General features: G+C 40.7%; 4 protein-coding genes and 3 long non-coding RNA genes across 7 annotated transcripts; 4 read left to right on the top strand and 3 right to left on the bottom strand.

The window, feature by feature from the left end:
- The first annotated feature begins 3 nt into the window (after window positions 1-3).
- On the top strand, window positions 4-3,692 carry LOC145696598 (dolichyl-diphosphooligosaccharide--protein glycosyltransferase subunit STT3A-like). The gene is made up of 11 exons (XM_081773665.1): window positions 4-215; window positions 259-468; window positions 697-1,001; window positions 1,224-1,740; window positions 1,781-2,024; window positions 2,077-2,179; window positions 2,282-2,439; window positions 2,909-2,934; window positions 3,084-3,199; window positions 3,256-3,338; window positions 3,387-3,692. Exons 1-11 carry the CDS (start codon window positions 89-91, stop codon window positions 3,568-3,570), a joined length of 2,073 nt encoding a protein of 690 aa, XP_081629791.1. The 5' UTR covers window positions 4-88; the 3' UTR covers window positions 3,571-3,692.
- An 85-nt stretch (window positions 3,693-3,777) lies between these two features.
- Window positions 3,778-5,080, top strand: LOC145698571 (uncharacterized). Its single transcript, XM_081775778.1, has 7 exons — window positions 3,778-4,041; window positions 4,120-4,221; window positions 4,294-4,446; window positions 4,511-4,579; window positions 4,672-4,778; window positions 4,824-4,929; window positions 5,007-5,080. The coding sequence occupies exons 1-7, from the start codon at window positions 3,898-3,900 to the stop codon at window positions 5,037-5,039; spliced, it is 714 nt and encodes a 237-aa protein (XP_081631904.1). The 5' UTR covers window positions 3,778-3,897; the 3' UTR covers window positions 5,040-5,080.
- A 3,929-nt stretch (window positions 5,081-9,009) lies between these two features.
- On the bottom strand, window positions 9,010-9,904 carry LOC145697252 (uncharacterized). Its single transcript, XR_014133864.1, has 3 exons — window positions 9,774-9,904; window positions 9,325-9,699; window positions 9,010-9,277 (listed from the first exon to the last, which is right to left on the bottom strand). It is a non-coding gene; the product is annotated as an uncharacterized LOC145697252 (long non-coding RNA).
- Window positions 9,905-10,782: 878 nt separating this feature from the next.
- On the bottom strand, window positions 10,783-11,300 carry LOC145698138 (uncharacterized). Its single transcript, XR_014133910.1, has 3 exons — window positions 11,134-11,300; window positions 10,947-11,051; window positions 10,783-10,899 (listed from the first exon to the last, which is right to left on the bottom strand). It is a non-coding gene; the product is annotated as an uncharacterized LOC145698138 (long non-coding RNA).
- Window positions 11,301-11,629: 329 nt separating this feature from the next.
- LOC145696486 (uncharacterized) lies at window positions 11,630-14,975 on the bottom strand. The gene is made up of 4 exons (XM_081773531.1): window positions 14,506-14,975; window positions 14,073-14,359; window positions 12,375-14,004; window positions 11,630-12,331 (listed from the first exon to the last, which is right to left on the bottom strand). The coding sequence occupies exons 3-4, from the start codon at window positions 13,410-13,412 to the stop codon at window positions 12,086-12,088; spliced, it is 1,284 nt and encodes a 427-aa protein (XP_081629657.1). The 5' UTR covers window positions 13,413-14,004; window positions 14,073-14,359; window positions 14,506-14,975; the 3' UTR covers window positions 11,630-12,085.
- Window positions 14,976-17,860: 2,885 nt separating this feature from the next.
- Window positions 17,861-21,425, top strand: LOC145698972 (chondroitin sulfate synthase 3-like). The gene is given in 10 exon segments (XM_081776213.1): window positions 17,861-18,063; window positions 18,491-18,696; window positions 18,741-18,993; window positions 18,995-19,125; window positions 19,176-19,386; window positions 19,430-19,701; window positions 19,743-20,069; window positions 20,226-20,576; window positions 20,620-20,992; window positions 21,156-21,425. Coding segments are annotated over 10 exon segments (2,349 nt in total). The 5' UTR covers window positions 17,861-18,003; the 3' UTR covers window positions 21,321-21,425.
- A 639-nt stretch (window positions 21,426-22,064) lies between these two features.
- LOC145700229 (uncharacterized) lies at window positions 22,065-22,526 on the top strand. The gene is made up of 3 exons (XR_014134177.1): window positions 22,065-22,286; window positions 22,337-22,382; window positions 22,453-22,526. It is a non-coding gene; the product is annotated as an uncharacterized LOC145700229 (long non-coding RNA).
- The last annotated feature ends 726 nt before the right edge of the window (window positions 22,527-23,252 follow it).

Genomic DNA, 23,252 nt, shown 5'->3' with positions numbered 1-23,252 from the left:
CAATAGAGACTTTTTCCTCTTTTTTCAGGCTTCGGATCGTAGAGAATTGAAGGAAAAATACTGTACTCACACTACAGTAAGAGAGAAAATGGGTGCAGACTCTGGTTGCTCAGGGGCTCTGGTGAAATTAACACTTTTGGGAATTTCGTTGTTTGCTTTTTATATTCGGACTTTTGGAGTGAGGAAGTTTGAGCCCGTTTTGCATGGAAGTGAAGGTACCTTTTCAGTTTAAAAGAAGACCAATAGAGTGAAATTTAGGCTACAGGATTTTGCGCAAGTTGGAATTGTTAGAAAAGGGCGAGAGTTTGGATTTTGATGAAAACGCTTGGTATCCGTTTGGTGGAGATTCAAGTGGTGACTTGGTTCTTGTTCGTTTGGTTCAAGGCTTTCGCTTTCTATCTGGAGTTCTGTTCAAAACTTTGACGAACCAAGAAGCATGTGTTTATTTTGGACCTTTCTGTGGCGCAGGAAAGAGTTGTCCACCCTTAATTTTTAGTACCCTATCTCACGCCTATTTTCGTAGAGTTTGAACCGTGTGATGATATAACATAGTGGCACTGGCAAAACTGTCTATTTTTGCTCGAATCAAGGACAGTTAGTGATGATGCCTTTCGTTTAAATTAATCCTCCCGGATGTTGGCATAGAAAGTTACCATACTTTGCCATCTCTATCATAACTCCGCAACTCTAACCGAGTCACTCCCTGGATTAGCTTCTTTGTGTCACGAAGCCTCGTCGAAGAGACCGTTCCAGCCATTTGTGCCGCCTTTTTCGTAGCTGTCCTACCAGGATATACATTCGCCAGTGTGGCTGGCCGCCTAAGCTCGCAGGCTCTACTCCCAGCCATAATATTTGGGTTTCTTCATTTTCTGAATGTGTCAATGTCAAAAGGATGTCTAAAGAGTGTGGCCATATTATCCTTGCTATATTCTCTCTCGTCTAGTTTGTGGAACGAACACTTCCTCTTGATGAACTTTGCAGCCTTCTCAGTCCTCTGCAAGGTAAAGAAATCTTCGTTGATTTTCTCTAGCGGATTTTCTTCGAAAAGATTAGATCTCCAGACCTTGTCTAAACATTAGTCTATCCTATTTCAGCCGCCGGAAATCCTCTTTTCAGACGGTCAGAGAGATCTGCCTAGCTGTTATGATAGGATTTAGTTTTCAAGTCCATGATCCGTGGATTTCCGTTTTCGGAATTAAAATTAACTCTGGTTTAAAATTAAGCTCTTCCGCGGCAGCTACGACCGTGCGCTGTACACTGCTTACTCTTCATTTTACGGAATCTCTACGTGTCTTACTTTGGCTAAATCCGATTTACTGACATCTGAGGGGCTCTTGCCTCTCTTCACCTTTGTCTACCTTCAATACTTTTCCCTCTCTCTTCATGCTGGAGACAACGAAGAGATCCGCCGCCCACTTCAGGCTTCATTTACTTCCTCGCTCATCCTTCTTTTCTACATGAAAAGCAGCGGAATAATCAGCCCTCTCAGTGAAGAAAACGCAATTTACCTGAATCCATCTCTTCCAAAAACGAATCCACCAGCTTTAGCTTCATCCCAAAACGCTCAGCCCTCTGCCTGGGCCGCGCTATTTTTCGACAATCACTACGGAGCGATGATTTTACCAATTGGGCTCTCGATTTTGTCGAAGAAAAATGCAAATGCCGCTTTGATCCTTACAGTTTATGCAGTGATCGCGCTCTATCTCGCTGCGGTGAAAACTAGCAACCAAATTCTTTTAGGTAACAAACTCTTGTTACTGTAGTTACAATATATTCTCAGTCCCTGTTGTCTCCATCACATCTGGCCTCACCCTCTGCCACATCATTCAGTTATCGTTGAAAACGCTCAAGAACACAGAAAAGACTGATACTCAACAGGAATCAAAGCGAAGGATGCAAAAAAAGTACGAAGAGATTAATTTCCCGATGAAGCGATTTTTCGCCGGTGCCGCTGGCACACTTTGCGCCGCTCATCTTATTTACGCGGCGAGACACGGTGTTTGGGTTACGCAAAACATTTACAGGTACTCTTCTTTCACCAACAAGAGGGCGGGCGTAAAATCTAACTCAAATTAGCGATGCCACGATTTTTGTAACAGCAGCTACTGGTGATGGACGAGCGCTTATCTTTGACGACTTTCGCGAGTCTTACTCTTGGCTCAAGCATAACACACCTGAGGTAACTAACTGATAACATTCATCTGTGCCCCTCTCTTCTCTCCAATAGTCATTCCTGACATTTTTTAGTAAAAGAAGTCTTCAAAAGTGAATTTTCTTTCAGGAGTCTAAAATTGCCGCCTGGTGGGATTATGGGTATCAAATTAACCAACTCGCCGAGCGCGGCACCTTGGCAGATAACTCGGCATGGAACAAGACTTCTATTGCAGAAATTGGAAAGGCCTTCGCAAGTGGAGAAGAGCAGGGCTGGAGCAAGCTGAGGCACAGGGTGGCTATTTTGGACAAAATTTTGGGGTCTGGCCATCCAATTTTCATCCAATAAATTTTGAGTCGGAACTATCCATCCAAAATCCAACCCAATCCAATTATTACCCAATTCCCCAAAAATCCCCGATTCCAATTAGATCCAATTGAATTTCCAATTTTTCCAAGGCTTTTAGTACTTTGAAAAGAAGGGAAACAGTCAGTTTTTATCCGAAAGGAGGATCAACATAGCCAAAACAATGATTTTTTATCCGAAATTGTTCATTTTTATCATGAAAATGACCTTCCTTTGCATAGTTTAGCGATATATTTTTTATTGGATCCAATTCCCCAATTTCCCCCAATTGCCCAATTTTCCCCAACAAAATCCGGTACCCTGGCCATCCAAATTCCATCCAAACCTTATTGGATTGGATCCAATCCAATTCCAACTAACCCCCAAATCCAAAATAGCCACCCTGCTGAGGCATTTGGGAGCCGATTATGTTTACGGTGAGTTTTTTTTACATTGACAAGTTGAGATTTCTTTGCGCAGAGATAAAAAGTAGTACAGTCCACTGTACTACTGTAAAGATTTTCGGTTTGGCGTTAAAATTAATTTCAAGTTTGAATGTTTTCTCCATAAAAGAGGAATATTTCAGTGCAATTCGGCGGCCAAGTGGGCTACTCAAAAGACGACATCAACAAATTCCTCTGGATGTTGCGTTTGGCTGATAGCGAACATGTGACGGGCGAATTCAACCAGAAACGCTACAAGGTACGTTGATTGATCATTGCCGCTGTGCTTTGCGCAAAGTGTAATATTTTTACTAGAACGTGAATAATGAGTTTCGAGTGGACATCGAGGGCGCGCAAACGTGGCTCAACTCACTTTTGTACAAACTCTCTTATTACAGGTACGTCCAGAGCTTTAATTCGTCTTTTATGAACACCGATTTGAATAGATATGGAGGGCAAAATGTCCAGAAAGGAAAGCCAAGTGGATGGGATCGAGTCAGAAAAGCAGAAATTGGAAACAAAGACTTTGAGCTGGAATTTTTCGAAGAAGTCTACACCAGTTCCAGATGGCTAGTGAGGGTTTATCGATTGAGGAAGCCGGAAGAAATCAGTTCTGGCAACTGGTATTAAGTGAAACTAGTGTTGAATTTAGAAGAAAATTAATTACTGCCTTACTGTAACAAAAGTGTACTATAAAAATGACTTTGCCTTGTTTGGGATTATTGCAATAAAAGATTTGATTTGTGACCTAACTTGTTTGAACAAGGGCGGAGTTCTAGATCGTTTCCTATCGAGCATGATTTGCATAAGTGGCTAATTTAGTTGCGACAATGGGTGTATTGTTTAGACAAGTGTCGTTGTTATTGTGACCGCTCTTCTGACAGAAGCAGTTCTTCAGAATCGCTCGAGCATTTTTTTGTCTTTTCCCAAACGTGCCGCTGGAATCAGAAAGAAACTATGAAGGAACGTGTGCCAAATAGAGAGAAAACAGAAACGACTATCAGCAGACGAGCTTTGAGTGCAAAAGTCTGTGGAGCAGTTGATGAAGATTTGGAGCGATTTCGTCGACAAGAGGTGGAAATAAGCGGCAATATTTCAAAGACAGGGTCTGGCGAAGGAACGAGCTAGAAATCCAAATAGCAGCGTAATTGGGCGAGAAATTCCAAACCCTTATTTAAGCTAGTGGAAGGGCAGGAATTAAGGCGGCTCCGCAGGATAGAAACACTTCACAAGAAGTGGGATGAAAACGTTTTTTTACCCACGGCGAAGAGCATCAACAAGGTTGGAAAAATAAGAATTCTGAAAATCCCTTTCCGTAAATTTACGTAACAAACGCTAAACGCTTTCTTGCAGCAAGTTGTGGGGAAGCTGGCGCAATTCGCGCGCGCCAAATCAGCCAGCTACGAGGCTTATTTGGATCATGTCAATTTACGGCAGCAGCAACACGAGAAAAACACAGTTTTCTTAAATGTGCACACGCCGGATTATGACGCTCTTTCGTGTCAGGTACCGCGAAATTCAGCCACAGCGGCGTTTTTGAAATTTTTCAAAATTGCATATTTTTTTCTAGCGCAAGGCTCTCTCCGCAAGAGTCAGGAATACGATGAACCCGACGCAAATTTCAAGAATACGCAATTTGATATGGGTTATTAAAATTTTTCTTTTATAAAAAAGCTTTCAATAGAAAGCTGGAACCTTTTTTGAAATATTAAAGAAGTAACCCTTCAAAACGAAGACGAAAAATTCCTCAAAATTCCGCCAAAAACCCATCTTGTTCGAGACGCCACCCTTGGGCGATGGAAAGATGTCCTCCTTTCTGATGTCTGCCTCCCCCTTCGGTTCGTTTACGAGCTTCATTGCATAATGATGAATTTCCATTTCAGAAAGCCGATCCGAAGCCATTGCGTAAAAGTGAAACGAGCTGACTCCTCTCACTCCTCCTCCTCGTCAGTAAAGGTGTGCTCTCGTCGGAGGAGTTTCCCTCAGAAGGATGGTTGCGGAAAATATTATATAAATCCCAAAGCTGAATCAGATGTCATTATTTCTTTTTCGTAACCAAGGATCAGTTCCACTCTTCAATCGATCTATCTTTCAGCTAAAAAGTGAGACTATGTGACTCTCTAACTCTAGCCCAAACTTTTGAAATTCAAAGTCTATTTTTTAAACTAATAAATAAAGTCTATTTTCATATTCAGTGTATTTCCAATTTTAATTCGATTATGCTAAATTTCAAATTTGCGGAAGAATAATTTTAGTACGGGGAAAATTCGCCCACCGCAGCTTCGATAAACTGATTTACCCCGGCGACAAGCCCTAAGACCCGCCATCTTGTACCGCTCTATCCTGCGGTTCAACCTGAGAAAAAAGTTTTTGGCGACTGATCATTTTTAACCTGTCGTCTTTATTTTGAACCTTGTAGGCCAAACTCACCCGTTTTTATCGAAGGTGCCAAGAGCTTGGAAAACCGTTGCGACAGGGTTAATTAGCGAAGGCACTTGGGTTGATTTTTAGTCAATCAGAAACAAGGATTCTTTCCTTGAACCAATCAAAAGCCACCCTAACTCATTATAAACCCATAAACCTAAGAGTAAGTCTAGGATCCATCGTAAGACTCAGTCTAATAACTAAAAAATAAATACTGGTATTAGGACTATCCACTATATTCATAAGAAACCTTCAAGATAAAGGAGAAAAAGAAAGGTAATGAATCAGCGCAATTCGCAGCGGTGGTTTGATTCCGTTTACCGGTAGAGTGAATCTAATCTCCATAAACAGGTGCCTAATGAGCTTTCACGCTGAAGTTGGCGGGCTGCGCGTTTGAGAAGGAAAGAGGCAGCTCCACCATCCTATTCTTGCGCCATATTATATGGCCCATATATTATATATATGATATATATATAAATTCATTAAAAATATAAAAGCGGTGTCATTTCGATGAAGTAATAAGATGATTTCGCATTGGTGAAAAAATTGCGATGGGGCTCGTTATCAGCCGGAATATCTGCAAAATATTTGGTGTCAACAAAACGTGCCAATTTTGAAAACTCTGGTAGCATCCGTACGTGAAAATGCCGCATTTACGGTACCTGATTCACAAGAGAGATGGTTTTCGATTCCTTTTACAGATCTTAGTACACAGAAATCTCATGATAATACCACCTAACAAGTTTTTAATATAGACGGGTCAAATTTTTTAATGAAAGATAATCATATTGTTCTTGAGTCACTTGTCTTTTTAGATGAAACCTGGAAGTAGAAAAGTAGTTCGTTCTGAACAATTATTTTTGACCTTTGCTTTAGCTAAAGCTCTATTGTGTTCTCAGTTTTGCTCAATTCGTGCGGCGTCTGGCACACAATTGGGCTCTTCCCATTTTTATCGCATCTTAGCACCTTCCGGGTTCGAGTTTTGCTGCCAAAAGTAGAAAAACAATATAAAGATTTTATCTTTGAAAAACAAACCCAGCCTCGCCACTCGTACTCTTATCGGCAAAAGAGAGAAAATTAGGAAATTGCCGGTCTTCTTCAAATTCAAATTTTTTTTGGAGCTTTCAGAGGACAAAAAAATTAAAATTCAGCGGCTGAATGTCAGTCAGTTACAGGGCTTGGTGAACTGTGTAAAAAAGCCTAAGTCAGGAAATCCGGAAAAACGATTGAAAAAATATAAGGTTACTTGAGGTCATTTGAACCCTAGTGACACCAAACGACCTCAAGTCACATTTTGCTATTTTAAAACGGACTCTATTCATATCCGATATAAATGAATATGAATTTGAAGTGCGTCCGTATTCCCCTTGATAAGCAAAAAACGATATCAATTTTGTGCGGTTCGCAGGGAGTAGGAAGGAGCCGGCAGCGTAACCCGCGAAGGTCAAGTGGGCTCAAGTGTACCGAAATAATAAGCTACGGGGTCGGTAATTTGCTGAACCGCCCTGCTCTCCCCGCGCACGGTGCATTTTCATCCCTAATCTCTTGCCGGCAGAGGACACCAGTAACGTCATCTTCAATAATTAGAATTATTAAAAATGTGACCGTGTCCTCAAAAAATACTTTGCATTGTGATTAGCCCTAATCGTCCTGAGATACAACCCAATGCTAAGCTTGGCGGCATTAGTAAGGCTTAATTTATTGCGCGATCAGTAGATCTTGCCTTAGAACTGCCATAATTCAGAAAAAGAGAAAAAGATCTTAAAACACTAACCCTAACCCAAAAGCGGACCCTACAGCATATTTTTCCAACTATTTTGGACTAGCTTGACTTTATGAATTGTTGGTATTTTAGTTGAACGATATGAATTTGTTAAAAATCATTGAAAAGGAGAAAATTTTCAGTAATGAGCACTGTTTGCACCGAACGGTGGGATAAGGGTATGCTTGTGCGCAGCGGCCGGTGTCTGTGATTCATCGTGTGGCTAGTGTGAGTGGCATGGTAATCGGTGGAGCTGGTAGGGCGCGCGGGTGGCGGATCGCTCAATCCGTACCTCGCCAGCTCACTCTGGTGCTGCTGGAGGAGCATCTTCGCCACTTGGCTCGGCGTTTCAGCGCCACCACCATTTTTTTCTCAAGTCGGTCGCCGAGAAAACCACCCTGAGTCGATACATGAAATCGTGAGGTCAGTTTTCTTCTATTTTTGCAAAAAAGCTTTTTTTCGCTAGAGAAAATTCTATAATCTAAAAAGAATAAAAAGGAAAGTGAAAGAGAAAATTGGAGAATTGTAAATTTACAGATTCAAAAGGAGAAAAAACCGCAGAACAATTTAAAAATATAGGGAGCTTCGAGACGGTTTCTGCGTGGCGCTCTATGGGATTATGTTTTGAAATATAGCACCACGAGAAAATCGATCTGGAATTTCATCCCATCATCGACAATAATCACGAACAGCGTTAGAACCAGAATTTTAGATGTTGACTTAATCCGCTTTTTTTGAGCGGTAAGAGACCCGATTTTAAAAAAGAATGTCACTGAATTAGATTTATCTTTTCCCTTGTTTGAATTGAATTACAGTAATCTTCTCAACGGCCAGTAACTGAGCGTGTGGGGGGCTTCTGTCGCCTCTCCTGAGGCGCAACAATTTTCAAACACGCCGGCTGACCGCTGAAGAAAAATTTGCCGACCGCATTGTCGGCCGGTTGAAATCAATCACGTTCGACGCCGCCTCGAGTTGAGGCTTCTTCGTTTTTGCTCCACCACCAGCACCAACTGCCTCCAGATCGAACCACTGTTCATCGCCAGGCGCGCGTGGCCGATTATCCGACAGAAATCGCTGGAGACGCCCGTGACAACAATATTGCCTTAGGGGAGCTTATGTGAGCTTTTCGAGATATTCCTGGTTATCAACCCCATCATAAAGGAACGAAAAAACCATTGAAATGATTATTTCTCCCTTTCATCTTCGTTTTGGATTGATAAGATTAAGAAAGGATCATTCTTTTGGCGCCAAAGAAGGATTTAAATATCCCGCCTATTTCGAGAAAGATATAATTTAATAATAGTCTTATTTTTAAAAATGGCTTTGTCGCTCTTGTTGGGTTGTTCGCCCTTTTCAAGCAAAACGCTTTGGTTTGTTAATTTCCACTTAGCTGAACAAGCATGTCATTTTAAAAAACCACCGAAATTGCCATTTGAGAGGGCTCATCCCACACTTACCGGGAATAGAAATAAGAAAATGATTTCAAGTTCACGTGCGCGCCGGCAAGAAGTGAGTTGCACCGGTTGTTTGTGCGGAAACTTGAAGGGTGCTCAAAATGCCGGTTTATTTGAGCAAGTAGCCTCAAATTGACGGTCCTAGAAACCCTTGAGCTGAAATTGATGCTCGACAATTTCCGCCAACTCTGCCGAAATCGCAGATTTTTATTTGCCAGGAGCGATAATTATTATAAAAAAGATAGGAAGATTCTGTAATGACAAAAGTAAGAACGTCCCAAGCCCACGTGCTTTGAGAATCCTCGGTAATCGGAGAAGGAAGTGATGATTTCATTTTCGTCACACGAAAGTCTACACACTAAGTGCCGGCGAATTCATTTTGGTCACACTTTTCAAAGGTCACAAGCTTCTGTTCGAATCATTCACCGTTTCTGGTTTATTTTATTCATTTCTGGGCAAGTAATCAAGTTTTATACCTATGTTCAGTAAATGAATGAAATCGTATAAAAAGCTTCAAATCAACAGGAAAAAGTCAGGATTCTTCACCGACAGGGAATTTTTTCGCGTATTTAATTTCCAAGTATAGAAAACAACTCGTTCCAACGAGCATGAAAACGACCAAAATAAGCAGCTGGTACATTAGTCCCACATAGACAGAGTAGAAAAAAGCGATCGCGGCGGCAAGACATTGAATGAACTGTATTGCACTGTTTTTACTGCTGAGCAATTGAAAGTTCTTATCACCTGAAAGAGGGCAAAAGAAGCGGAAGCGTTCTCCTCCTCTGGGAAAATCAATCCGATCAAGGAGACGATTTGGTTTTGATACATTGAGTCGCCTATTATGCAACGTTTTGAAATATTTTGAATTTGTTCCGGGCCGGGCGCTGGGGCCAGCTACAGGAGGCGACGACCGCCGAGTAATAACTTTATACAAAACGCTTCCTAATCCGAGGAAAAATGCGGTCGCCAAGATTGACGCGGTGGAGGGTTCAGCCCAAGTCGGCGAAAACGTTCCAATGCGGGAGGTCGTACTGTCGTCCGGCAAATACAGTAGGCACAAGTAGAAGCCGATTCCTTGGCAAATCATGCCGAAAATGATCAAAGGCCCACGAGGCGGATCTTGAAGTAAAATTTTTAATGGAGGCCGTAATAGAGGAAAATTTTCTTTTTAGTTAAAAAGCGGTTTGCTTCACCTGATCTTTTTCCTGTTATCATCGTCAAAAAGGCCCCAATCATTTCGCCAACTCCAACCACGATTCCCGACAATCCAACAACACTGTATCTATTCGGTAGCGCTAATTTCCCGGGCTTAAACCTTTTTCTTGAGAGTTGAAAAAAAATTCAAAAGCGTTTAATCGCTATTAAAACTTCTTCCTCTCCGGCGAAAAAAGAAAAAATTCCGCCGCAGAAGTCGACCGCACGGTTTTGGAGCCCGCTTTCCCATGGTGTTGCCAATGCATGTGGGCAAAATTCCACTCCAAAATGTTATCTCTAAGCCGTTGTACGCCCAGACGACAATTTGAAACAGGACCTGTTCAGTTTTTAAAATTCGAATCGCATTCCAAAACGCTGTTTTAGCACTTTCGCTGGCTTTGCGCCACTTGCTACTTGAATCTGCTTTGGTTTTAAAATAACGTTTTCAAGAAAAATCGCGTAATTTCTAAAACCTAAACTTGAGCATCGTTTTCGACCAATTGCGCGGTGTCACTTTCGTCTTGACTTTCTAGCGCGTTGCTGGAATTCGCAACTTGTGCTTCTGGCAGCGGTCGGATCAGGAACAAGGTTAACAAGCCGAGGAACGAGACAGCGGTTAGGCAGCTGAACACCACCACCCGCGTGCTGTCGGAAATGTACTCCTAAATCCACCCTTGCTCCTAGATTGATAAAGAAAAATCTTACCGCTCCGTCAAATGTGAAATAAATAAACGTGTTTCCGACGAAGAGTGAGCTTTCGAACATGAGAAAGAAGATGCCTGTATTTCTACTGATCGTTTCTTTTGAGCGAATTTCAACACTTTGTTCTTGGTCTTTAAAAGTGTGTTGTTTTTTGTCGCTTTCCTGGATTAGAATTCGTTATCAGAACTGTCCCCTGGCCAACCCAAATAAACGCGCCCGCGATTCCGATAAGCACGGAAAACACATAAACCAGCGGTGCTCATGCCGGTTGTGTACGTATTTCTTAAACTTCGCCCACGCATTACTTCACAACCGGTACTCATTAGGGGCGCTGATGAACAGCGTCATGTAAGCTGTGTTGATGAGTGCGCCCATCAACATTACCGCTACTGGAGACATTAACGTAATCACCCAAGGCGCAAACTAAAAAAATATAAGAAACTACTGTAAAAGGGTTTTTCCCTTCTCACCCAAACAGACAGAGCGCAGACGCCATAGAAAATGCCCAAACTGACTAGACCATTGACTTCCGCTCCATGATCAGGATGCTGAGCGTAGTAGCTATCCAGCACCGTCTAGGAGGCGAAATTCTTATTGCTTGACTACAGGAATCTGTATATGACATTTGTTTCAGCCATTACTTTCTCAAAGTCATACCTGGAGGATTCCATTCATGGTTTGAAATGCAGTATAAAGAAGTAAAAACGCAAGCCCAAGAAAGAAAACATTTCGATTTTGCAATTTTATAATCGACTTTTCGGGTGGATTTTGAGTTTGAGTTTCTGAAACTGAAGATCCTGAATTGATTTGATCGTCCTCATTCTCACGCTATTTCAGGGTCAAAAACTGGATGTAAAACGTCACTATTGATTCAGTTGATATAAAAATTTAATGACCATTATATTCTGAGATTCATTCTCTGCCATTTTCTTTACCGTCTGCACTTAACAAACTTTGATTCAGAATCTCGCGGTAGTTATTATTCTTTTACACCTTTTCGTATTTATTTTTCTTCAAAACACATTTTCCGGACTATGTTTAAAATCATTCTGAAATAAATTTTCTCATAGAAAACAAAATAGCGAATAAAAATGCTTTCCAAAAGCGTAGGTTTATTTTTGTTTTGGAGAAAAATGCTTCTTTTTTTCATTGAAATCAAGGAAGAGAGCGCGTCGATTGATCGATTTATTTGAAGGCATTTGAGGTGTGGAATGTACAGAAAAGATTTTGCAGAAGATTGTTAGATAAGCATTGACTTTAGATTGGAGTCTTTGGCTGGCTACAGATCGTTCAGCTTCTCATAGGTCGGATATTATTGGAAAAGCGCGTAAGCTGATGTTAAAATGAGCTACGATTTATGGCAAAAATGATATCTACATTCTCGACATGCATTTATAAAAATTTACAAAACAGAAAATTTTTCAGGTTGAGAAATTTCCGACCACTTCACAATGGCGACGATTCTAAGTTACCCCTCGTTTCCAGAATATCGTTTCTGATGATGACGCCGTCTGATCGCGGCTCTTCTGGCAACGGCTTGTTGAAATTTTTGAAGGAGCTTTGCGGCGAACTCATGACTGATTTTGATCTGTTGGGATTTTATATGCAACTAGTCGTTTAAATTGACAGAAAAAAAGCTTTCAAAGAAACGTCCAAATCCCTTCCTAGAAACTTGTTTTTGATATTTCTTCCTCAAGTCACCATCCAAGGCACTTTTTGCTCGATTAGTTCTGCCAGCTGGAGTTCTAGTGGACTTTCGTCTTTTGATAGCTTTGCGGCGCATCTGCCCGTACTCTCTATTCTGATCATCGCCAGAGTCTTCGCTTTCTGTGTCTGAGTCCTCGGATATAAACTCCTACGATCATGATTTATTTCAACTGTTTAAAGCTCTGTTTTACCTTCAAAGGAGACTGCGGGATTATATAAATTATTCCAATAGTAACCAAAAGAATAAAATGCGCACCAAGAGCGAAGAAGTTTCCAAAGACGAGCGGGTAATCTGTAACTTTGTAACAAGCAAAGTCGAATATGTCCGGTTGAGTGACGGTGGCGATCCAATTTGATGGATCTGTGGCGTTTTGAACCAAGTTGTATTTCAAGCACTTGTCCATGTATTTACGAGATTTGAAAATTTGATAGGCCGACGAAGCCAAACGCATTAAATTCGCAATGAACGGGAGCACCCCGATCAGAACAAATACAGCGACGATTAGGCTCTTGATTTGATCGTGCTCCTCGTTGATGATTTTGCTTATTTCTCGCTTATTTTCTTTCCGCGCTGCTTGACCCTGTTCTTTCAGCTGTTTTTCGTATTCCTTTTCCTGCATCTGTAATCGCTCCCGGAATGTCATTCTCGTTGGCCGCCTCGACTTTTTGTCCAGTTTTTCTAGTTCGCGTTCGATAAGGTACAAATCATAAGCGAGTTTTTCCTTCATTTGTTCTTCCTTAGCGATTTGCCGGAGTTCAGCAACGATGGGAATGAGCTTTTCAACCCTTTCTGGATCAGCTGCCTGACGAAGTGTGTCGGGTCCAGTAGATCCAGTCTCCGGGACAATGAGAAGTGTAGTGGTGCTTCGAGGATTGAGCGTATTTCTAAAGCTTCTGAATCGAAGATACAGTCGGAATTCTCCATAGAGTGAGAGTAGGTTAACGATGTTGAACAAGGCGATCATCAGGGAAATAAAGGAACTCATCAGAACCGTCGCTCGCCCAGAAGTAGCAAAATTGTCTGGATATGAGTAATCTGTCCCGGAATATTTGTCGACGTAGAAGTACTGGAGGAACATTTCTGGGCCGTCTTCGAGAACATAGCCGAGAGAAATAATGAGCACTTCGCCAATAAGATTGGACTGAATGTTGTGCGACCAAGCCATCTTGTAAACGACGTAGGCAGTCAAAGGTGTCGCAAACATCACTGGGATTTCGTATAATGCCATGGCCTTTCAAACGGTTTTGAATTTTGACAAGGAGGAAAAGTTGGGAGGATGTTAAAAAATGAATGGCATGTTAAAATGCCGCATTCGTATGAGATCTACTGATGTAAATCTTCAGATTAAATGCATTTTTAACAGTAATGGGCGGAAGGCCATTATCATCGCTCAACTTTGACGGTCCAAAATTAGCTTTCTTCATCATTTATTCATCGTTCTCTCTTTGTTCAGCCCTTGTGGGCACTCAACTTTTAAAACGAAACCGCTCCTTTACTGCTCCAGGTGTGATATGAATATATTTAATATCCATGAGGGTCTCCGTCGACAAATCCTGCAAAAACATAATGTCAATGAAGAAGTCTGCAAGTAATCCAAGGATTGACGTCAGAATAAGGGTGTAGCTGATGATAATGCGACTTTTGGGTGAAAGCGAGCTGTCGAGCCTGAACAGCCATTTCCACTTGAAGGGATTGGGAAGACGAAAGATCTTGTGGCCAAATCGAACGTCCTGCTCGGTGATCGGTTGCGCCCAGAAATCGCGATAAAATGCGTAGCTGTTCTCAGCGTTTCCGTCTACTTCCGGGACGCCTGTTGCTTGCTATCAAATTGTTTATGACCTGTTTTATTTTGTCGATTTTGCAGAGCTTGCGGGCGATTTTTGCTTACCTTTAAAATTGTGGTTGGAAGACCGATAAGTTTTCTGGGCATAAAACAACAAATATTGCGCTGAATCCAATCTCGAGCACCACTGATAGCAGATTTTGAACCACCTCTGTTTGCATCCGTGAACTTGAAAATACTCCGCCGGATTTTCGGATACAACCAAAAGAAACGCGTCCAGAAGACGGTTAGCAGCATTTGAAAGGAGAAAATAACCCATAAAAACTTGACAAAGGGCTTGACAAACGTTGGAAAATGATATTCGGCGCAGGTGATGTTTCCTTGGACAGCTTCTACCAAGTAAATTTGTACGTAAATTTGATTAGGAATTGGAAGACTACCCGAAGGACTCTATTTTTAATTAACTAACTGTATTTATCAATTAAACTTTAATTTTATCAAATATTGAGCTTCCAGTGTGTTTGTTTAGCGTATTTACCTGGAAAGGCAGAATCATTGAGTCCATTATGGCAGGCCAAAAGTCCCTGATTCTTCGTAACAGCGTATACGCCCGTATAATCAGCCTGATTCCCTGGGAAATTTACTGTTTCGTTCATTCCGAAGTTCTCTTTCTCGGTTTTTATAATTTTTCACTTTTTCTTCCAATCATATCATTTTCATTGACTTTGCAGCTCTTTTGTTCTCACTGAGAAGTGGAGGCAGCCTCTTCTCTCGGAGTCGTTGAGTTTTGAATTTCGAGCGCAAGAATGGATAAACTCACCAGGGCGCGTCGGAGGGTGACTCACTTACTTCACTAGAGAGCGCCCAAATGACCTCTCTGTCTGAGATTTAATCAAATAAAATTATCTATGCATCCTCTCAGGGCATAAAAAGGAGCCTGGGATTTAACAAAGACGCCAGTAAAAATTTTACTGTAAAATTGTGCTCGCGATGATTGTCTCTTTTACAATTGACGATCGCCAATGATTTGGAAATTCTTGAGCTATTCCGGGCTCTTCGTTCGCGATGATCAATATTTGCACTTTTAACAAGTGGCTTATGAGGTTGAAAATCAAATTCAGTCAAATTTTGTACAATGTTTTAGCGTAATGTAGCAGTTCAGCAACAAAGATGTTTTTTAAGAAACAATGAAGAGTAAGATTGAGCTTCTTGATATTTATTGTTCAACCAAATTGAACGCGACGATGTCAACAAGCATTGAGCAGAAGAAAGGGTCAGGGTTATGGTATGAGTCAGGCTAAGAACAATAAAGTCGATCTTTGACATTCTGTCAAGTTTCGCTTTCCTGGAGAAAAAATTGTTTGAATTCTTTGAATGATATTTTTCCGTCTTCGTCAAAATCAAATGCTTTATCTGGGATCATTTTCTGACAATTTCATTGCTTGGTGTCATAGCGTTGGTAGCATATTAAGTTCTGTATAAATGAATTATCAAGAATGATTTATTAATTCATAATCTGTAATTTTTGACCCCTCATTCTGCGATCATTTCGTCAAGCTCTTTCGACGTCAAATTTTGACCTAATCTGGACATCGTCACCCTTATTTGACATGCCAAGTATTATCAAGGACGGTAGATTGCTTACCTGATCTCTTTTCGACTGATAAATGCGTCGCCGTCAACGTCGAAGACATTAAATGCAAAGAAAACAAGGAGAATGAAGATCAGGATGAGTTCAAATGAGTACAAGACCATGTAAACCTTCACGTAAACTAAAAGCAAAGCCCAGATATAATTTATTTTAGTTCGACCGAGAGTACTTGGGTTCTCAAAAAGCTTCATAAATTCATCCACTACAAGTTGTCTTTTTAGATCTTCATCAAGATCATCTGAGGCTAAATCAACTGTCTTCAAGTCGGTTTCATCTCCAATATTAGCATCATCAGTTTCGAATAAATTGGCCATATCAACCAATGTAACGCTTATATTGCCCCTTATAATTTCATTGTGAGCAGTCCAATCTTTTTGAAAATTGACGCAGCTTCCAGCAATGATCTCGTTATCCCCAAGAGTCGGTATTTCACCATTAAGAATTCTATAAAACGTACTTGGCTCAGCCTCTCCATATCCAAGAATGCACACAACCTGAAATGACATCAATACCTAGCAGGATCAAAGCCAAATTTACATGACATGAATAAGCAAAGGAAAGCCATAAAAGACCAAGAAGCGTAAAGATCAAACCAAGGATAGACTAAAGGAAACTTCTGAAATCATCAAACTCATAACGTTAGCCTATTTATTTCTTCAACAAATGCTTCGAAACTCAGAAAAAAATTTTTATTCACTTACCAAATGTCCAGTTTTGCTATATTTTGCACGGAAAATGTCCGACTTTTTAGAGCAAATTCGATAACTGCCGGTCAAAACACCATAAAGACCGACAAATATGCCTACACCAAAAGTTCGTAAAAGACCATTTCTTATTTGTGTCGATAAAAGTGTTGCATCGGTGCTGAAAATGCAGGAAATATTAAGGTTGGATATTCCGGACTTACAGAATTGTCAAAATAGAAAAGAGCAGAAAAACTATATTTGATCTCTTGACTTCTTTTGAAAGCTGCATCATCTTTTGGTATGAATCGCGATATAAGCAAAATGCCTTCCAACTTTCAGCCGTCTTAGTAAATACAAAGTCACGGCAAGTCTTGCCGAGCAAGGTTATCAATCAACTGTGTTTAGCAAAGGAAATTTGATTTCTCTGAAGTACGGTCATTGCCACTTCCGGTGGAACCGGCCGATTTACCTGAATGACCCGTCTGAATGCCGCATTTCCCTGAACCCAAAATAAATCGACAAGACTTGCTGAGTCGATACTTCAAAATCAAATTGGAGACAACGAAGAAGATTGACGGACGACTTAGCTGAATGCTAAATGAAAGCAAATACTATGAATGAAGATAGACTACTAGTTTTTTGAATGGTTTTGCAAAAAGGTGCAAAAAGGTGATACCTTCCAGTGGGATATTCTCCCCGAGGGCGGGGGACCTACCGCGTTCGTATTTTAGCGTTGAAAAAAGGGATCACCGATTCAAGCCAACAATGACCTTGTTTGAATACTAATAAAGACAAGATACTAACATGCAAGTGACCAGAAGATTCAACGAGAAACGAATGTCCTGCGAATGAAATGAAAATACTCAGAGTAAGTCAAAGTCTTATCATATAAAATAGATATTTTTATTTTATTTTTATCAGTTCAAAAAGTTAAACACCCTCGAAGATACTTCAGGTCCATTCTTTTATAGTATAAAATTAATACTCATATCTAATGGAATTCCTGTTGTTTCATTTAGTAAATGGTTTTGTCATTTGCAAATATATATTTTTTTCTTGCTTCAGTAGAAATTCTCTTTCCGTCATCGTAGGGAAGCAACGTTGCATATAATTGTTTCAAGCGATTTTTAGCATTTTAGGCGAGGGCGGAAATTAAAAACAAAAAAGTAAACTTGCCCAAAATATCATCCCAAAAACTTCTTCATTTCGCGCGTTATGATAATTCAAGCAACAGGGCGCATTTGAGGGCTGATCTGGGAGCGCTCAGGTTTCGTTTGTAGCACCGGTTGTTATCTCCCCCGGTTAGATCAGCCGGACAAAAATAAAACAGAGAAAAGAACTGGCGAAATGAATAATAAGGTAATTAGCTTGATTCCCGCGCCGATTCGAATTCGCGCTATGAATTAATTTGCATTGCTTTTTGGAAAAGAGGATGAAGTAGTGATGTAATAAAAAGTGAGAGTAATGGGACGTGTGAGAAGTTGTGGTTAGACTACAGTAATCCGTAGCACGCGCCTGGGGCTTCGCTCTGTTTAGAAAGTAAATGGGGCGCCAAAACAATAAGTTTTTGAAAAAAGGTTTTGAAAAAAGAGAGAAAGAAAGAGAGAGAATTCTCAAGTGCTAGAACATGAAGCCGTCCTCGAGAGTAATTGAGATTCGATTGAAAATTTTCAATAGCCGACTGCGATAAAAACATAAGATGGAGCAGGGAAAAGAGGAGAAAAGGGAGAAACGGACAAGTTCTAATGCAAGTTCTAAGGTATTTCTCGAGTCACACTTTGAAGTGCTTTATTGATTTGTCTTTTCCTCTTTCATTTTCGGTCGGGAAAATAGATCGAGACATACAGTTCAACTCCGGGAAAAAGAAAGTAAGAGTTTTTTGATATTTTGTCTTTTTTAAAATTAAAAAAAAAATTGATAAAAGCGGTAAGAATTTTCAAAAAAAAGAAAGAAAAAATATGTGACAAAAAAGCTGAATTGAACAATTTTTCTACTATGAATTTGCATGGAAAGAGGAAGAGAGAGAGAGAGAGAGAGATGTAAAAAATGCATCAGCATCCTATTACATCTGGATAAATTCTTAATCCCCCTGCCAAGTGATGCCAAAATCCACCTTTCTCAGTTGGGAGTAGAGTGCGAAATAAATACAAACTAAGAAATAGAGAAAAAAAAATTATGATTTTCAGGTGGTGAGCGGGATGCTCACAACTCGCTACTTCTACAGATGGCTCTTTCCAGTAATTGTCGGGGTGGTGGTTGGATACACGCTGGGATTTCTCGGTCAGACGCTTCTTCCAAGACCGTGTATTTATAAACAAAGTGCTGGGAGTATCCATCATAGGAGAATATTGAAGAAACATGCTGCTCAGAATAAAACTATAGAAATTTACAAGTAAGAAATCCCCTTTCTTTTTAAGCTTTTCAATGATTTCTAAGATGGCCAGAAGACTACGCGGAAAATCGATATGTTCAAAAATCACGTACTTCTTCTGGCTTCCTTTACGTAGCCATGATGTCGGCGGGAAAATATCTCGACAACCGAGCTCTGGCCGCTGTTCAAACTTGGGCAGAAGCAGTTCGCGTGAAGAATCCAAGCGCGAAGATCAAGGTTGAAATTTTCGCGGCAGAGAGTGGCAGCGTTGACGGGGTGAACATCGTCGCTCTGCCGGGCGTCGCGGACAATGTTTATCCCCCCGCAGCGCAAGTCGTTCTCGATGATGCGCTATCTGGCCGAGCATCATTTGGAAGAATACGACTGGTTTATGCGATTAGACGATGATGCTTACATCAGTTGGCCGATCCTTGAAAAGCTTCTTAGACGGTTTAAAAAACAATCAATAAAAGATTTTAAATCTGTATTTTTAATTTTAGACTCGATCCATCAGATAAACTGTACATCGGCTCCCCTGGCTTTGGAAAAGACGACGGGGACTATGTCGAAGAAGAAATGACTTATTGTATGGGAGGGCCTGGGATAGTGATGTCACGTGAGCTCTTGAGAAATCTTAGTCCGCATCTTCCTTCTTGCCTCAAACGCCTATACACTGAGCATGAGGATTTGGAACTTGGGCGCTGCATTCAGGTGCTTTTTCAGTTAAAAAACTTTGTTAATATCGAATTTTCAGGAGCGGTTGCAGATCTCATGCATCAAAGCCTACGAAGCGAATCGCCTTTTCAAGCAAAACTATGGCTACAACAAGCAAACCGAAGAAGAGCGGCTTCGGTACTTTTCTGATCTCGCAGCTGGGTCCATTGCTACTTATCATCCGAACAAAGAGCCTCAGTATCAGTTCGAAATTCACAGAGCTTTCAAAATCGCGTCCATCTCGGATTTGATCGCGAAAACGACTCAAGTCGAAATGGAACGTGCTCTCATGACAGATCTCCTCAATGAAAAGTAAATGTTTTTCTGGTATTTTTCATGACAAAAAAATTTAGAGAGCAATCACAGAGCGCCGTCGGCATCCCCAATGGGCTAAATAGAACAGACATTTGGGATCAATTTTCCAGCGGAAAGTTCTTCTCCTTTCGCACAAGCACACACAAACTCCAGCCTTACTGGGTCGATGTCATCAGTTCCGCAGCTCGTGAAAGTGCGAAGTCAATCTACAAACGACTCGGTCTTGGAGGAAAAATAACGCGAATTCAAGTTCCGGAAATGTATCACCGACTGACGGAAACTTCTTCTGAGCTTGTCGGGACAATTATTGTCAGACACAATCATCTGGAGAATGGAAAACAGATTCAACAAACTGTGTCAAACAGGTAAGTTCACAGAACTAACAGCAGCTCCTAAGGATAGCGATCATTTTTATTTTGCACCAAAATTAGCTGAGCTCAAAAATTGACCAATCAGAGATAGGATGAAAAGACTCGCTATCTGAAAAGCTTGAGTAGGAAATTTCTAAACGTTTATTTTAGTGTCCGTGTTAGAAGATCATTTCTCAATCGACCTTTCTATTACGAGCCAGTCCTTCTTTCTAAAAGCCGCATCCAAAAATGCATAACTCAGAACGAAAAGGAGAAAAACCCGGCTTTATGTAAAAACGTCATCGATGAAATTACCGTGAATATTATCGTTCCGCTGACTGGTCGATCAGATGCCTTGCATAGATTCATGAAGACATATTCCTCTCTAGTCAAGCATCACCATGAGCTTCTCAATTTGATCATTGTTGATTTTCCCGCATCGAATGCTGAATTCGAAGCGTTGAAAGATGAACTCAAAAATTACCAGGAGAAAATATCTAATACAGAAATCAAGCTCCTTAGGTCAGCTCTCTCTAATTTTTTGGAGAAAATAAATGATTTTTAGAGAACACGGGGAATTCAGCCGCGGAAAAGGCCTCCAAACCGGGGCCCAAGCATGCGAACACGATGATTTGTTGTTCTTCTGCGATATCGACATGGTATTCAACACCGAAACTCTCCGCCACATCCGTCAATTTACAGTCCAAGGAGAAGTGGCCTTCTATCCGACAGTCTTTTCCAAATACGATCCAGCTTCGACTCTGAAAAAGGGAAACTTTCACATTTCCGAGCGGGAAGGCTTCTGGCGAGAATACGGTTTTGGAATGGTTTCTCTTTACCAAGCCGATTTCCTTGAATCTGGTGGCTTCGATCAGAGTCTTCATGGCTGGGGATTAGAAGACGTCCATCTAGTTACAAATTTTGTTGCAAAGGGAAAGGTAAGACGATTACTTTCTATTCCGCTGATGAGGATAAACGTCAATTTTGGAAAAGAGCCCTGTCTCTTTGAATAATTGATAAAGGAGGCGAATTTATTTTAAACATATCACGTGCTACATATGTTCAAGAATAGATAAATCAGAATCAAATTCGTATTTTCAGGATATCATGCGGGCAAATGCCGCAAGTTTGGTCCATCCGTGGCACCCGAAATTCTGCGCAGAAGATCTCAGCCAAACTCAAAGAGATTCTTGTTTCCGAACTCGAGCTTCCCACATCGCCTCTCAGCCGATTCTGTATCAAAAGTGGCTGAAGAAGAAAAACTAGCTTATTCAAAAAATGTATTCCGAAAAATGAATTTCCGAAATTTAAATTATATTCTACCACCTCTTGCACTGCCATTATCTAGCTTCAAGATCTAGATTTACTATTATTGCTATTATTATTATTATTATCTTCAGATTCAATAATAAATTACAAAAAACAAAAGCTTTGAATCGATAATGGAAGCAATAATGATGTGTGATTTATTACAGTTTCGAAGTTATAAAGATTGATTGATCCCAGATCTTAAATATTTTAATGACTTTGGCTTCCGACTGAGAAAGATAGATCGAGGCTCCAAACCCGTAAAATTCAAAACTTCTTCGTTTTTTCGAAAAATAGACAAGTGAATTATTTCCCCAAGACAATCAGTACACCGGCATACTGAAGGTTAAATTGTTTGATTATTTGGTTGATTGCAACAGCCATTATGAAAATAGAGAAAAAGCATACTGGCGAGTAGGCAGAAGAGAGCAGGATCATTATTTTGTTGTGGCTGGCGCGTTTTGATACGGCTCGTTTTGAGGACTGAAAAATTTGAAAATAAGAGAAAACGATTCAAACAACAAATATTCAAAAGGAAGAGAGAATGTTTTCGAAGACAAGAAGAAAGATAAAGAGAAAATAGAATTATGACTGAAGCTTCCTTTGACGATGTCTGTACTTGCGATGAATATTATGGAAAAGGATTTTAGCGAGATTTTATCGTCGCAAGAATATATTTTTGTCGATCCTTTATCAGACATTTATTCAAAGCTCCGATTCCTGATGATCTTTTTGCTTCATTCAACTTCGACGATCTCGACTCTTCCGAGAACCCGCTTCTTTCCCAGACAGAAGACAAAATTCCAATATGGACAGCTTCCATTGCAACAATACTGGGCGTCCCGCTCAACGGAATCGTCATTTTCATCACGTTGCTTAATTGGAAGAGTTGCAAGATGTACACTGCATTCATCCTCTTCCTTGGTAAATCGATCGGAAAGAGAAATTAATTCCTAATTTAATCAATTTGAAAGCTTTTAACGACCTGATGCTTTTGTTGATGGCGCTTATCGAGAACGAGTTCGTAATTTAAATTATGATAAAACTATTTTAATCGAATTCAATGGCGAACTCAAAGTTCAGAAAATAGAACGAGTAGTCGACATAAAATCACGAGTTTGGCCGCCTGTAGAATGCGATTAGGAGCAACTCAATTATTAGGAAAAGAGTTCAAGCCAGGGTTCAAAATCACCTAGTTTTTAGGTGAGGTGAGATGAGGTGACGATTACAAAAAAGGTGCACCTTTAGGTGCACCTAAAAAAGTCCCAAATCTGAAAAATTTTAGGTGAGGTGGGTGAGGTGATAGATTGGAAAAAGGTGCACCTTTTAGGTGCACCTAAAAAAGCCAATTTTTGAAAAATTTTAGGTGAGGTGGGTGAGGTGATATTCTGAAAAAGGGTGCACCTTTTAGGTGCACCTAAAAAGACGGATTTTGAAAGTTTTTTTAGGTGAGGTGGGTGAAATTTAGGTGATAATTGATCAAGTGTGGGCACGGATTTTGCTCCTGACTTCGATTTCAAGTCCTTTGAAGTTACTCTCAAATTTCTTCCGGGTAATCCGCAGATTTTTCTGCGAGTCTCCGCGCGAGTAGATCGAGTATATGGGTAAAGGATAATCGCGAGCTACTCGCGAAAATTTCGCCTAGAAAGAAGAAAATTCGCTCGTCTGATTGCCTCGAGAAAAAGGGTTGCGGGTAATCGCGAGCTACTCGGCAGAAATGATAAAACTAGTAGAGCGGGTAGCCCGTGAAAAGACTCTCCGCGGGTAGTCTCTTGTAGCTGCTCTTGCCAAGTGACTGCCGAAATTGGCAGCTGCCAGTGGCAGTCGTGGCAGTACTGCCAACAAATTTCGAACTCTGCTCTACGCGCGAGTAATCCGTTGAAAAATCTG

The sequence above is a fragment of the Oikopleura dioica genome, chromosome 2 (assembly GCF_907165135.1).
Source record: "Oikopleura dioica chromosome 2, OKI2018_I68_1.0, whole genome shotgun sequence".
Classification (NCBI taxonomy): domain Eukaryota; kingdom Metazoa; phylum Chordata; class Appendicularia; order Copelata; family Oikopleuridae; genus Oikopleura; species Oikopleura dioica.
Note: the sequence above shows the minus strand (reverse complement) of the source record. Positions and strands in the feature narration are given on the sequence as shown.